General features: G+C 40.7%; 1 protein-coding gene and 1 non-coding gene across 2 annotated transcripts in view; both read right to left on the reverse strand.

Moving 5' to 3' along the window:
- The window catches only part of KHDRBS3 (KH RNA binding domain containing, signal transduction associated 3), a 177641-nt gene that overhangs the window by 14316 nt on the left and 146728 nt on the right, over window positions 1-16597 (reverse strand). Inside the window, exon 7 of the mRNA XM_012807047.1 lies at window positions 14447-14529. Coding sequence (XP_012662501.1) covers window positions 14447-14529 — 83 coding nt within the window. The remainder of the gene's footprint in view (window positions 1-14446; window positions 14530-16597) is intronic.
- Window positions 11280-11386, reverse strand: LOC111726363. The gene has a single exon (XR_002774157.1). It is a non-coding gene; the product is annotated as a U6 spliceosomal RNA (small nuclear RNA).

Below are 16597 nucleotides of genomic sequence, written 5' to 3' on the forward strand. Positions count from 1 at the left end.
GTGGCCGCACAGTGGCACTGGATGGTCAGCACCAGGACCCTGGTGAAGGAGGTTGGAAGTGGCCGCACAGTGGCACTGGATGGTCAGCACCAGGATCCTGGTGAAGGGAGGGCGGGAGTGGCTGCGCAGTGGCACTGGATGGTCAGCACCAGGACCCTGGTGAAGGGAGGGCAGAAGTGGTCGCACAGTGGCACTGGATGGTCAGCACCAGGACCCTGGTGAAGGGAGGGCAGAAGTGGCTGAGCAGTGGCACTGGATGGTCAGCACCAGGACCCTGAAGGGAGGGCGGTAATGGCTGCGTAGTGGCACCCCCTTCTCTCACGAGAGGCATGAAACATGGAGCCGGCCACAGTGGAGAAGCCAGGATTGAGCCCAGGCAGCAGGTCAGAGTGGCCTGGGTGACTTGAGAGGCCAGCATCCCCCAGCTGTCCCCTCCTGGCCCACCCGCAGACCCACATCCTCTCATTCCTATTCCCATCACTGTCTGTCATTGTCAAGGTGGCCACAGCTGCTCCTCTGAGAACCCTGGTGGGCTTATTTCCTAGACAGCTGTGTCAGGGCCAGCCCTGCCTGCCCCCGCTCCTGACAGTAGACCCCTGCCCTTTCCTGGCTGCACTGTCCCTCCTGCAGCTGGCCTCCATTCCAAGTCCCCACTGGCCTGAGGAGGAAGATCCCTGAGCCGGATCTGGGAGACCTGGGTTCTGAGACTGGTTCCCAGCCCCCTTCATCCCCACATCAACCTCCCCCAATTATTTATTTAATTGTTTGGGATTCATTGAGGGTACAAAGGCTCAGGTTACACTGATTGTATTTGTTAGGTAAAGTCCCTCTTGTAATTATGTCCCGCTCCCAAGAAGCTTCAGTATTTTTACTGTACATTTTAGTTAATTTCAACAATTAATTAATTTCTCAGAAACACTAACATTAGAACTAAGATTTCTTACTAAGCAACAAAAGGAAACAGATGTACTGTTTATAACTTGTTTTTCTGGCAGAGGATGATTTATCAAATATGATTGCTCACATGTACCACCACTAGACATCCTGAGTAATTGTAACGAGAACTCTTTGCATGAAGTATTGAAACTACCTGTTAGAATAGGACAGAGCAGGTTGAGGTGATGGGAAAACGTCCTAAGGAGGTCTATCACTGCAGACCGAGGTGGTGGGAGAGGGGTGGGATTAGTTCCCAAGCCAGCAGGAGGCGGGAAGGTGGCCGAGGATGAAACACAGACTGGTTAGCTCTCCGTGGGGAGAGAATAAGATTGGGTTTGGGTTCATTAAGCCTCTTTATTTCTATTTCTGATTCCCAAGCCCAACTACATTGGGTGCCAAGGCATGTAATCTTTTGGTATTGGATTTCTGGGCTCTTCCAATAACATTAGAAATGGTCCATCCACATTTTATGAGCCAGTTTACAGTGTTTCTTTGGATCATTTGCTAATCTTGCATTTGTTTCTGCAGCCAGCCACCCCTTCCATCTGCTAGATTGAAGTTTCTTTTCAAGGAAATTTCTGATAAATATATTTGATATTTGTATTTCAAAATTGTTTGTATTACTCTTTAAGAAAACATCAACTGTAATCTGGAATATTTACGTAGTAAAATAAGTAAATCTGGAAGAAAGCCTTATGATTTTTTATGGAATTGTCAGCATTTTCCTTAGACACAAGGTTAGGCTAGCAAACGGTTTCCAGTGTTTCTGGGAATCTGGCAGCACACTAACTTGTACTGATGTGCACATCTTATAATGATACAGACTCACTTCTTCAAATACACAGAATTAAAATACTTAAACTACACTATTCATACCGCTTTTAAGATTACTGCTGTGAAGTAAAATTCTGCCTCTTCATATTTAGTCAATAAATATTCACTGAGCATTAGTGGGTTTCAGCACCATGCTAGGCACTGGAAGATGTGACTAAATTGATTTAAAAAAGAAAACAGACCTGATTAAAGAATCACTTCACTGAAATTGCAGATATGAAGGAAAATCACTCAGTATTATACGAGAATACCATCTCAGGGGAAAAATTACTCTGGCTGCAGTACAAAGGAAAGATGGGAAGGAGCTCGAGATTACAGGTGGGACAAGCAGCGGGCAGCCACGGCCCTCCCACAGCCTACTGGCACTGATCCCGACACTGTGGTGATGGGTTTCCAGACTACCTGGACCTATAAGAACCAAGAAAGTGAAACTCCTGAGCCTAGTGTTCAGGCCAATCTTCTCGACACTGTGTGCAGCCTTCTTCCTCAGCATTCCAGACAGTAGCCTCAGTGAGGGACCGAGGTAACCGGCACACACCACGTCAGTCAGCGCAGTCAGACCACTGCACGTGCCGTCTGCCTGCCCTCCTTCTCATTTGCTTGGTGACGTGGTCACCTGCTATGAATGATGGTTTAGTGATACCTACTACTCAATAAGAACGCACTATCCTAGGTGCTTAAGAAATAACCACAAACAGAAAAGGATACAGACCCCTGCCCTGGGAGAGCTCAGTTCTCTAAGTGCCAGTTTTAAATGTGTCAGCACATGCCGCTTCACTGACAGGATGATGGGCAGAGTTTGCTCAGGCAAACAACGCCCTCGGTGCAAAAGCCCTTATGGGAGTGTCTCTCACAGGTACTCTATCATCCTCAAAGCTTAGTTATTTATTTTTGCCATTTCAATACATAACTTCAAATTCTTCAAACAGAAAACTTCCAATTTCCCTTTGGAGTATTTCTGAGCAATTTGGAAGACAGTAATGTTACACAGTATAATGAGCACTCAGCAGCTGTTTGCTAAACAAAAGACATGGCAGAAACAAAGATTAACCCCTATCTGGAATGCACCATGGAAAGTGATTTATGTGTCTTACCTCATTTTTCAGTACTTAACTACTCCATAATAACTAGATTTCAACCTTGGTTGCTTATCAAAATTATCTGTAGAATTAAAAATATATATAGACAGTTGGGCTACACCAAGATCCAGATTAAGAAGTAATAAGCAAGTGATGTGATTTGCTTGGGCACTATTTTTTCTTTTTTTTCTTTAAAGGCTGCACAGGTGACTCTTCCATGTAGTTTGAGTTGAGCAGCAGGAATTTTTAGATTAGACTTCAATGGTACCAGATTTCTTACTGTGTTTCCAACAAAACAAACTCACATGTGCCCTTGCAATCTGCTCCGTAGCATATATGACTTAATTAAAAAAAAAAAAAAAACCAACGCACACTTAGTATCAATTGCACTGAATATCACACATAGATCGGGTGTTAGGGGGGATGAAGGTGAGGACAGAAGGGTCCCTGCATTGAGGGGCTCTTTACAAAAAAGGAGACAGATTCTCACGAGAGCAGGTACTTCTAGAGGACCAAGGCAAGAACATAGGCGAAATATGTGAAAACACAGAAGACTTCGTATTTATTAGAATGTGGAAAGGCCTTGCTAAAGTGATGGCTTCTAGTAGAAGAAATGGTCTTGTATTAGTCCTTTAATCCACCCTATGTAAAAATGACTTGCTAGCATTAGCAATACTGTTATACTTAGAAGCCCCTCTTTGAGAAATCCCTTTGTTTTTCAAATTGCTACACAAGATTTTGTCCAGCCCTCAGTAACCAAAATTTCCTTGATCATAAATATTAAAGAATCCCAGGGGCAATCAATCATCAGCCTAGAGAAGCACAAACCAGACTCCCCTGGAGCTGTATTGACATATGTTAATATTGTTGTTCCAAAATTTCCCAATTCTGAATCTCAGACACTTAGCTTCAAGAGTTTTAGATAAAGGATTACAGAGCCTGAAGTGTGAAGCACCAAAGTGCTTTCCATATTTCATGATAATTCTATGGGCAGTTACTTTTATTGCTACCCCCATTTTACAGATGGAAGCCTAGAGCACAGGTTGAAGAATTTGCCCATGGTCACGGTTTCATTAACCGAGTGTTGACTGGTCTGAACTGAAACATTATGTTATTTTTACCACTTTGGGCAAACGTGATATGCACAGCTTTTTCTTCCCTGTATCTAAAATGTCTTACCAAGCTACACACTTACCTACCAAGCTACACACTTACACGTATTTCTTACTTTCCAGATCTCTAAAATTTAGCTATATCTAAGATTACATCCAATACTTTTTATTAATCATTGAAATAGATTGGAACTGGATTATGTAAACTTACATTCTGCAAACTTATAAACAACATAAAGTCATTTTCGCGTGGTGTGTGGTACAATAAGCCTAAATGGCAGATTTCAGGGCTGTGTGGAGGTTTGATGACTAATTCTCCACGTTCCCATGAGTATGTCTGTACCTGGGAATGCAGATGTATTAGTCTACACACACTTTTGTTTAAAAGCATCAGAGTAAGAAATAATCATTAAAAAAGAAAAAACAATTATTCTATTTAAACTTTTAGAGTGCTTCGTCTGATATTTCATATAGAAAAGGATGAGCCACAAAGCGATCTGGAAGCACCTGCCACACGGTTATGACGACAATGCCTGCGGCCGCCCAGCGAGCTGCTGCTATTGAATGAGCACCAACAAAATGCTTAGCAATGAAAGGTGAGTAAAGTAATGCACAGGCAGACATTCCTGAGTGCTCTGTACTGGGCTCTGCTCTAGACTGTGTAACACAGCCAAACATTTCTGGGCGCTCTGTGCCAGGCTCGGTCCTAAACTGTTTAAGAATGTTACCTTTCTCGCTCCTTACATATATTCTGTGAGTTAGGTGCTATTATTATTCCCATTCTGCAGATGGGGAAATGTAAGTCTAGTGAAAGATCACATAGCTGGTTGCTAAGTGGGAAGGTCAGGGCTGTCTGGCCTTCAGTGTGTAATGTCTCCACTCTACTGTATTTAATGTATTTGTGGGACAGCTCATCTTACTATAGCTTCTCATAGGATGATTAACCATGTAAAAACAAAAATGAAACTACAAATTTATTTGTAAATAAAAATTAACCATAATAATATATTTTGTAATTACTAAAAAAAATAGGTAGAATAATAGTACCAATCATAAAAAGACTTATTAATATTCAAAATATTTCTATAGCACTTATTTCATGTAACTGTTGTAATTCTATGGACACAGAAATGAACTTACTTTTTCATAAATCTTATTACTCATTTTAATTAAAGATATCACAATCTTCTCAATAGGTTAAGTGAGAAACTTGATTCATTATTGGCTGTTGTTTGTTTGAACTCCCCAGAAATATTTATTCTTTTTAAAGAACTCTTATATATATTCACACTGTTGAGTGCTCCTTGTACTGGTGAGTTCACATACTTATTAAATACTGGGCCGCAGGTTCCAAACATTTTAAGACTCTTCATGTATACTTATAAATCATATTCCAAAAGGAACATACCCCTTCATGATAAATAAAAGGGAAAAATATAATCCACATCATGTCTAAATTATTTCCATTTTCAATGTTACCGGTCTAATAAATGAGGCTTAAATAAATTATGAGATATTCAGATGTCAGTGACACTGACATTCTCTACTAAAAATCAACGATCCTCACCAAGTAACTTCATGCTTTGACCCCAAGTTTACGCTTCTAACACATTTTAGGATAAAATCTAAACTAAATGGGCCTTTAACAACTTTTTATTTCACAAATGAGGCATCAAAATGGCATGCATAGTTTTATTCAGATTGATTATTTGTTGGGATTTTATTGTCTGGAGACTTCCTCAGAAAACACTGTTAATAGTTTCTAGATGCAACAATTAAACCATAACCACAGCGTGCAGAAGGGTGGTGCAGCGGCAGGCTGAGACTGCCTGGGCCCATGTGCCGCTCCACCAAGTGCTCTCCATGAACTCAGGGAAGCTGCAGGATCTCTGTGCCTCAATTCCTTCATCTATGAAATGGCAGAATGATAGCACTTACCTATATAAGTCTGTAAACTGCTTAGAACAGTATGTGGTGCCCACTACATGCTACTATAGCAAATTTATTGAACAACAGCTAGTACCATCTCATTTAATCATAATATTACAAGTCATATATACTTGTCATCATTTTATAGATGAGAAAAACTCAAGTAATCTGGTCAAAATCATACAGTCAAGGAAGTAAGGGAGCTGGGATTCAAATCCAGGTCTGTGTGGATTTATACCCATTTTTTTTTCTTTACTGAATCATGCCACTTACTTTTAAGCGTCAGAAATCATATAGATATTATATTGTTTTCTTTGACCAAAAAGAGACTGTCTATGCAAGATATGTAAGGATAATTCTCCCAAAAGTCAATACAAATACATTTGAAGAATGTATGAAACCTGGGGAATGAGAACACGGGGAGATTTACTGAGAGGGTCTTTATCTTACAGACCTTAAAGTTCTACGTGAAGGTTTAAAACTGGGGTTTTGACCACCAACACACCCACTTGTTAGAAACCCTGTCGCACAGTCCTCATTTCCGTAGCGGCCCTCCCTGGCACGTCTGCCGTACACGGCATCTGTCACTGCTCTGAGTGGCTGATCACGAGCACCGCCAGTGTCTTCTCAGCGCTATTAGGCAGATGGCAGAGCTAAATCCAAACGATGTAGTACATCTCCCTGGTGCCCTCTCTTTTCATTTACTACCATCATTCTACAACTCCTCAATGATAAATCTCACGTATTCTCAAGAACATTTGTGAACTGACAGTGGCCACTGATTTATCCCCCCATCACGTCCATGCCCTGCTACCCCATCCACGCACTTGTGGAGATCACTCACGCAAGGGGATTCCACGTGGTGAATGCAGGCGTTCTGGTCTTCTCTACATTTATAGGAACATAATTGATTTATTAGTTGCTTTCAACTTAAACAAAAGAACATAAGCTTGATCTTGAAAAGAACTGGTATGAGGATTAACTTATTAATTAGCTATGTGATTCTGGTCAAGCCCAAATTCTCTGAGCATCAGTTTCCTTATTTGTAAACTTAAGGACTGACAATCTTATACAAATTTTTGAGAATTAAATAAAATGACAGGCATAAAAGCATCTGACATAGCAGCTAACACTTGGTAAATACTCAACATGTGTTTGATTCCGTCCACGTTTGTTAAATTAATGGGTCTAGAAAAAAACATTTCCTAAAGAAGTTTCAAAACTTTTTAGATTATTGTCAATACAGTTGAGGTATCCAGTTTAGTAGAAGGACAACGTAACTCAGTGAGAAACCCAACAGTACTTCGGATTCTCTTGATGGAACCTTAATCTCAGCAGAGTCTGCACTACAGCTGGTCTATCAGCCGGTGACCACAGGCCGAGTGCAGCGCCTGCCAAACTTCCACACGCCACGCTAAGGCTTCTGCCTCCCATGTCTACGCCTCTCCTACTAGGGGCTCAATTTCTCTCTACAGTAACAGACCTTCTTTTAATTTAAATAAATTTGTTACAATTGGATCATAGCAATATTCATAAAATCATGTGCTTGATATGCTGATCACACTTTTCCAATAGTTTTATAATTGAATCAGCAACAATTTTTAAACAGGCTGCCTGTGCCATCTAAACCACCTTGTGAGGAGTCAGCGATAGGTGCACTACGTTTGGAAAAACACAGTATGATGAAAAGAACATGGACTGTGCAATCAAAAGGGCCCCGAGTGTGTAACTCAGGCTGCTTAATTTAACCTCTCTGAGTCTCAGTTTTCTAAGAATAATATGAGGATGATAATATTTACCTTGTAAGATTAAAATTAAGATCAGAGAGGATCTGAACTTTAAGAACGCACATATTCAGTGTGACTGACACACTATAGTAGATGGTCAATACTTAATAATTATTAATAACCACACTTGTGCATGTTAACAGTTTGGTCTTGGGTTGTTCTTTCCCTTTTCTGTGTCAGGAGTGTTAAAAATTCTTTGCTTGGACAAATTTTAGTCAGGCTCCTAAACCTTCTCCTAGAACCTCAGTGTCCTTTCTTATAAAATACAGTTTTAGCGAAGACCCTTGCTAGGTTAGTGTTGCAAGAGCCCACCACCCAGGATATCTGATCAAGCCCCTCATGTCCCACCTCCCCAGGGGATGTCTGGGCACCCAGGTCCATCCTCAGCGAGAGTCCTGTCAGGGGTTTACCCAGGATCCCCACCAACCCCCGATGTTTCTTCTCACTAATTTCCTACCCACTGCAGATTGGCCGTGAATCTCCCCACCCACTGCAGAGTCCCATCCCAGGGTCCCTGTACCTATTGCAGTGGCCCTGACTAAACCTTCCTTACTGTGCTTGTGCTGGAATAAATTTTTTCTTCGAGTTGCAGCTTCCCTTTTTATCATTACCCTCTCTCAATTTTCTTATCTTACCCCAGGGTCGTTTACTGAGAATTAAGGTATTTCCAGGTCTACAGTATAACCTAGGTTGGTATCTCTGTTTATTGTCAATGTCTACCCAGTTCTGTATGAGGAATATTTGTTTTCCTAACAAATACTAATTTTATTTGTTTTAGTCTATAATGCTAAGAGCATGAGCTGAGCATTATAAACTGTAAGAAAAGTTGTGCAGCTAGCTAGTAGCCAAAAAACCAAAGGGCCGAGCTAAGTAAAGGTGCTGACAATTCTTGACAAGAATTGAACAAGGAGCAGCGGCTACCAGACTAATCCAGACCAGGTCACCATCGTTTGTGTTTGCCTGTTTGTTTGTGTGAGATAGAGTCTCAGAGTCTCATTCTGTCACCCTGGGTAGAGGGCCATGCCATCACAGCTCACAGCAACCTCAAACTCCTGGGCTCAAGCAATCCTCCTGCCTCAGCCTCCCGAGTAGCTGGGACTACAGGCACCTGCTGCAATGCCTGGTTAGTTTTTCTATTTTTAGTAGAGATCGGGTCTCACTTGCTCAGCCTGGCCTCAAACTCCTGAGCTCAAGCAATCCTCCCCCCTTGGCCTCCCAGCATTATTGCTTTTAAAAGACCAAAATAGCTAATCCTAACCAGACAAAGCACTATTTTCCAAAAGACACCTTTACTGATGTCCAAATGATCACAGTTCACAGTAAACAACAGGCCATCACTTCATTTCCAAGTGAAACCATAGACTGTTTTCGGGCCTCCCCAGGGCAGCGCTAGTGAGGACGGCGTTGGGCACAGAGGCCGCAGCCGCTGGCAGAAACATCACGGGCTGCAGGGCGGCGCGAGGCAACCTGCACTTCCACCCGCTGCTTTTCCTGCCTGTGACATCTGAAAATGCACCAAGACAACTCATAGTTTCCAAGAGCTTCCGTCACTCTATATATTTGGATAAAGGGGCTTACGTGTCGTTTTGTTGCAAAACAAGTCAGTGATTTTCTCATTTAAAATAAATTTTCTTAGCTGGGTAATGATGTTTAGAGTCAGACAAAAACCTAGGGTCAAGTACTTTTCAGTGCTGCATTCTTGGGAAAATTACTAACCATCTCAATTCTCCATTCTTTACAGAGAAAAACATACCACGCAGGGTCATTATGAAAACTGGAGATAAAGCACAAAAAGGACGTAAGCAGCGGTGCCAGACTTCACTGATTCTCTAAAAGTGATAGTTGATACTTCTAATTCATTTTTTAGTAAAAGTATTTTCAGGAAAATCATAGGGATTTGGAAGGACGAAATGAAATCCTTGAAAGCAGAGTCTAAACTAAACTAAAGTGGAGGGAAATCAGATCAGGAGGAAACACGTCCAGAAGCGAGACAGTCTCATATCCAGTCATCCACACGCCTTCGGGGTAGGAGCACTTTGGTGGAACTCGGTCTGTTCTACTTATTTTATGATCACTACAGGAATCAAACAGCTCTTTGGGGAATTTACAATTATTAAAAAGCACAGACTAAAAATATGTAATCATTATTATGCTCATAAATAAAACATCAAATGTAAACTAATTCGACTTGATTTAGAATAAAATGAATATACACTTGCAGGTGGTTTCCAGGAGTCAACACTATGGTATCTGAAAGGTCCGGGTCACGGCAGGACAGAGGCAGGGCGGAGGCCATTTGGCACCTGCCCCTTTTCACTCACTATCCTGGCTATTCAGAAGCTGGGCATACCCGGGAAGCCATCAATAAGCATTTTGAGCCACTGCCCCTTAGAATAATCTCAATATTGTAAAATAGTGTGTATTCCTCTTCACAGTAATTGTGTTAACATCTTGTTACTCATTAAATGTGTGAAGTTAGATAAACAGTGCTTTGTTTTACACTACAATATGAGTGTTATCGAGGTCAGTGTAAAAATCAATGGGGAAATGTAGCTGAACTATACTGAATTTTCTATCACTCTGTAGGGATTCTCATTATACTTTAATTTTAATACAAGGCATTTCAAAGTTGGGAGAAAAATCCTAATTTGTAAAACCTCCTGAGAGAAAGTTGTTTCTGCAACTAAACAGTGTCAAAATGATGAGGACTAAAGAAGTTTCAAAGTTATTACTGAAAATGCCTTCCACAGGGCAGGTAATACCCAGCGGCCACCACAGCACAACGCCGTCTGGTTCTGTTCTGGTTCCAGTGTGCTGCTCCCTCTGCCCTCACTCACCCCAGCCTTCCGTGCACACGGGTACTGAGCATCCAGGTCAGGACAGCCCTTCCCAAGCTGTCCCCTCTTATTAGAAAATACTTGTGTGCATAGTCCTTCCAGATTTGCTAATATCTGCATTTTGCAGCCATCTGTGTAAAATGGCAAGTAGTTTAGAGCTGCACAAGGAAGGCAGGGGCTAAGGGTCACTCTGTGTCCACACGTGCCAGCTCCTTTATCTCAGTTTCCTCACTCTGTCCTCTAGCAATGAGAACCGCGTTGGCCCTGGATCTCCCTCCACAGTCTACACAGATTACCGCTTCCCTGTCTCGTTCAACCTCCAGGTCAACCCTCTACAGTAGAAACTGTTACACAGTTGGTAAACTGCGGCTTAGAGAGGTTCAGTAACTTGCCCCAGATCACTCAGCCAGTAAACGTTACAGTGGGGTCAGAATGTGGGTCAGACTCCTAACCAAGGTGGCATGCGCCTTGGAAGGCTTTTGGTAATCCAGTTGCATCAAGAAGTAGGATATTTCTGCTTCTAACTGCAATGTGCTTATGTATAGTATGTGTACTCTAATATTACTAAGCCATATTTTGAAGTATGAAACATTAAAATAGAAATTTAGGAAGTATGAATATGAGTTGTATAGTTCTCTTTCTGCATCTAGTGGGTTGTCTGGGTTATCTCTAAGTTTGATCACCTATGTTAATTCATGCTATTGTCATTTGGATTAAATTAGACACATAAGTATCAGATTAAGTTCTTTTTTTTTATTAAGTCATAAAAATATAGAACGCTTCACGAATCTGCATGTCATCCTTGCGCAGGGACCACGCTAATCTTCTCAGTATCATTCCAGTTTTAGTATACGTGCTGCCGAAGCGAGCACACAGATTAAGCTCTAGGCCTGATTTTCAACTCTTTTTATCTCATAGTACACTTGAAGCGAAAGCTAAACTTCCACAGCACACTTTTATTAATCAAAAAAAAAAAAAAATGAGTAAAAAAACCAATATACTTACTGTGCTTTGAATTCTTCACAATAATTTAGTTCATGATCTTTGAAGACCTTTGCAGCAGACCTGAGATCCCCTCATGGCACACCAGTTGAAAATCACTGCTCTAAATTTTAACAACTGTGGGTTCCCTCTTATTCTTTTCTCAGTATACCAGGGCTCACACGCTTCTTGACGGGTCATAGTGTTTAACAGGAGTGATGCTTTAAATTTGGCTCTTCATATCAAATAACAAAAGATTATTGGAACTATAATCTTGTATTGTACATATTCTTCATTAAAAAGCTACACCTCAGTTTCTATATCTATTAATTGGAGGTAATTATATCATTGCAGAAGATTAGGCTGATGCCATGAATACCGACTGATCTCAAATACAAAAAATTAGTAACAAGGAATTTGAAAGATAGTAGGTAGTCAATAAAAATTATAGCCCATCTCTCTTCCCCACAGAATGAATCAAACTGTAAACATCGCCATACTGCAATACTGTTCAAATGGTCAAACACATCTACATTTGAAAATCCAACACACTGAACAGTCACGGACTGCAGAATAATGTTCAGGTCAACAACAAGCTACAATGGAAGTTCTGTGTGATTATAATGGAGCTGAAAACTTCCAGTCATCTGGTGATATCCTGGCGATCCTGATCTTTCTTTCTTTAATAATAAAGTATCCTCAGCTACTTTACTATTAAAGAAAGAAACACATTTTAAAAATAAATATAGTGTAGCTACCTGTGCAGGGTTTATGAAGTCTACAGTAGCATATAACAATGTCCTAGGCCTTCATGTTCACTTACTCAAGTACCCAGAGCAACTTCCAGTCCTGCAACCTGCATTTGTAGTAAGTGTGCCACTTCTTATCTTTCATATTTTTACTGTGCCTTTTACGTGTTTAGATCAATAAATACCTATTATTGGGTTACAACTACTTATAGTATTCAACACAATGACATGCTGCCCAGGTGTGCAGCCTGGGAGCAAGAGGCTCCACCACCGGGGCTGTGCAGAGCACACTCCACCTGGGTGCACAGTGCTGAGACTGCCCAGGTGTGCAGCCCGGGAGCAAGAGGCTCCACCACCGGGGCTGTGCAGAGCACGCTCCACATGGGTGCACAGTGCTGAGACTGCCCGGGAGTGCACTTCTCAGAACAGATCCCATTATTAGTCGTCCATGAAGATGAGGACAGAACTAACAGAAATGTGCAAGGAGGCTCTAGAACTAACGTACCAGGGTTAAGAACTTGGCAGTCACACACCTGCACACTTAACTGTGTCGTCATAGGTAAGGGCCAGAAGCTCTTAGTTATTCAGTTTCCTCTTCCACAGAAATGCCATCTGTCATATAAGATTGTTGTCAGAAGTGACGTGTTTATACAGCCCCGTCTGCAGACCTCACAAAACTCAGACAAACAGTGCCGGGGCACAGTATGTGCTCAGGACATGCTGTGGGGCTGGGAGACCTGCTTTGCTAGGATACTACACTGCACATTGAAATATTTGTAGATATGTGTATTTTTTAAAAATACCCGAGGAGGACTTATTTGTAAAGAGTAGACGTCTTTGAGTTAGAATGTCTGACTTAAATCTCATCTTTGCATGTACTGTGTGATTTCTGGCCAAGTACTTAATTTTGTGCTCCTTTATCTATACAACAAGAACAGCACCACATACTTCACTAAGCTTCTGCACACTTCAACACCGTACTGTAGGTAAAGTCCTGCTTAGCATTTACAACGCGCCAGTCACTGCTAAATACGTTTTAGGAGTGAATCTGCTCCCGACACACTAAAGGACACAAACGCGATGCACAGGTGTCCACTGCACCTGCTGAGAGCCAAGGTGTGAAGGCCACCTGACTGTCACCAGTTATATGAGGAAATAACTTGGCATGAGGAAAAATGAAAACTTTTTCTATCCCTATCTACCTCAGTACTAGAGTTAACAAATTAGAGAATTTAAGTGTTCAAAGCTTAACTGACAAAAGCGTATTTCTGCTTTATCAAAATAATGATATAGCCCATATTTATTTACACTACGTCATTACTCTAAAACCAATGTATGTGTATGTTGTGTATGTCGTTGTCTTCCATTTAGAATTTAAAACATAAAATAAAGAGGTTTCCAGATATTGAGGAAAACATTTTGACAGAATAAACACCCATTTCATATGTCAATGAACATCAAGGTATTTTATCAGAAGCGGTAACTATAAGCTCTATTTTGCCTCTGGTAACATTTCTTTCTGGGTAAATAGTTCTTTGGAAAATAAACTGGAACGAACTCATCATTCACGAGTGAGAATTTCTGCTAAAACTTCCCACACTTTGTTTTCCAGGCACGGATAATGCAGAGTATTTACATATTTCCAATGTCACTTTTGGCCCTAAGACTGAATAGTCACACACTCTTGAGGCCACTGTCCCTCTTCAAAATATACTGAACACATAGATCAAATATTTATAGTACACAAAACTGTAGTTTTATTCCCAAGCCTGATGTCTGTAACATCACAGTAAGCCTGGGTGTGGTAATACATGCTACTTGGTGGAGCATACAGTTCTTCTCCAACTAAAACAAACAAAAAATGAAAACAGTTGGTAACCCAAATGACCCTCACTAGCTGATTATCATGCTTCACTAGACACAGGTGTGTCCAACCTATAGCCTGAGGGCCGCATGAGGATGATGTGCGGACTTTTTGCTTATCTGTGGTGGCAGGTATCGTGAAAATTATGCACAGACTTTTCTGTGTGTTTGGCAGCTATTGTTAGTGTTGTGTATTTAATGTATGGCTCAAGACAACTTTTCTTCCAATGTGGTACAGAGAGAGAAGCCAGAAGGTTGGACACCCCTGTGCCTACAGCATCTGAATGCGGAAGGGCGTCAGTATCTACTGCGGGGCTGGTAACAAAGACTCAATCTTACCTTTGGGCTGGGGTGCTATAGCTGTTATCATAGGAATCATAACTCTGTTCATCATAAGCAGTGCCATATCCATCATCATAGTCCTAAAATATACCAGAAGTAAAAAAAAAAAAAAAAAAAAAAAAAAAAAAATTCAGAGAAGTTTCTGGAAAGAAAGAGCATTTTCCTTTTAGTAAACTTTTATTAATTCAGCTAGCATTTAACTATATGTCTAATTATAGTGTAAAGAAAAATACTGGAGTGACTTTAGTGAAAATGATAAAGAACTTCAAATATTCTCCCTATAAAAGTAGAGAATTTGCAAAAATTGTCAGAATTAATATTTTCAGAACCCTGGAAATTAACTAAAGGATTGTAGAGCTCTAGGGAACATTATTTTTAATGGCTAAATCCTGGTAAGAAGATTGAACTTTGTGGTATCTTAATTTGTCCTATTCCTAAAACTTAACACATACAAAGGGCAAACTTTTCAAACACATAGGTTCAGCAGGGCCAACTGCAGACTTCAAAACAGGTGCATTTTGGTATGTGTAAGGGGTCCTAAAACTAATCTTCTGTGTATACGGTACAATACTGGACAGTCCAAGAACTAAATGATATCTTCTCCACAGGAACTCTGAAAACCAAGGAGGGTGGACAACATGGGAGGAGACAGAACATGTCCAGAGAGCTGTCTTTGACCTGACTACACAAAGGCAAAAAAGCCTTTTTCTTGGGGGTAGTTTAAGAAAATAATTTGTGGGAATTGTTTGAGATTTCAGCTGCCTGGTATGTTGGAAAAAACATGGGCAAACAATGGGCTTGTCAAAGAGCTTCAAAGGAAAAGGAAGAATCAGATGTCCATAAAGGTCTTGAAAAGCCTCAGAATATTCCTGGCAATTTAAAAGGCCTGAATAATGCTGCCCCCATGCCCAGGAAAAACCTGGGAAGCCTCTGAGGTCTCTCTTCTGGCTGACCTTACTGTGCGGCATAAGCAGGAAATGAAAGGCTAAGGCCAATTAGTTGTAAACTAAACTGGCTGAGTGTCGAAGATGAATCCCAAGGTGCAGCCAGATACCCTGGGCAGAGATTAGGAAGTTTATAGGCATTTACTGAACTCTCTGGCCAGTCATTAGTTGACCACTAAGGTAACACAGAGGAAGACTTCACTGGCAAAAGATAATAAATATAGATTTCCTAAAATTAATGTGGGAAATTCCCTAAACACATAACTGAAACAAATAAAAAATCTTGGAAAGATTTGACTTCCAGAGTTGAAACATTATATTAAATGCCCATTTAAAAAAATGAGACATGCAAAGAAATACAAAAGCATGATCCACATACAATAAAAAAAAAAAAAAAAAGCAGCTAAAATAAAACAGGAGGAAGTTGAGACACTGGAGTTACTAGACAAGGACTTTAAGTCAGTTGTTTTCAATACATTGAACCTTGAACAACACAGATTTGAACTATGTGGATCTGCTTATACTTAGATTTTTTTCAACCAAAATGCAAATCCAAACACAGCATCCCTGGGATGTAAAACTTACACACACAAAGGGCAAACTTCAAACACATAGGTTTAGCAGGGCCAACTGCAGCCTTGAAAACAGGTGCATTTTGGTATGTGTAAGGGGTCTTCAAACTAATCTTATGTGTACACTGTACAATACTGGACAGTCAAAGAACAAAGGACACCTCCTCTAAGCAACTAAAGAAAAGTCTAAGCACAGTGCCTCACCAAATAGAGACTATTAATATAGATACAGCAAACGTAAGAATCAAAATAAAAACTGCTGAGTTACAAAGTACAATGACTAAAATGAAAAAATCATTAAAGCAGGTTTTCAGCAGATATAACTAGGCTGAAGGAAAAAAATCAGAAACTTAATGATAGATGAACTACCATTATCCAGTCTGATAAAGAGAAAAGAAGATGGAGAAAACAGAGCACCGAGAGTTAGGAGACATGATCACACTACTGAATACACCGTCACACTACTGAATACACCGTCACACTACTGAATACACCATCACACTACTGAATACACCATCACACTACTGAATACGCCATCACACTAATGAATACGCCGTCACACTACTGAATACACCATCACACTATTGAATACACCGTCACACTACTGAATACACCGTCACACTACTGAATAC

Source organism: Otolemur garnettii, unplaced genomic scaffold (assembly GCF_000181295.1).
Source record: "Otolemur garnettii isolate 467f Iridium unplaced genomic scaffold, OtoGar3 scaffold00062, whole genome shotgun sequence".
Lineage (NCBI taxonomy): Eukaryota > Metazoa > Chordata > Mammalia > Primates > Galagidae > Otolemur > Otolemur garnettii.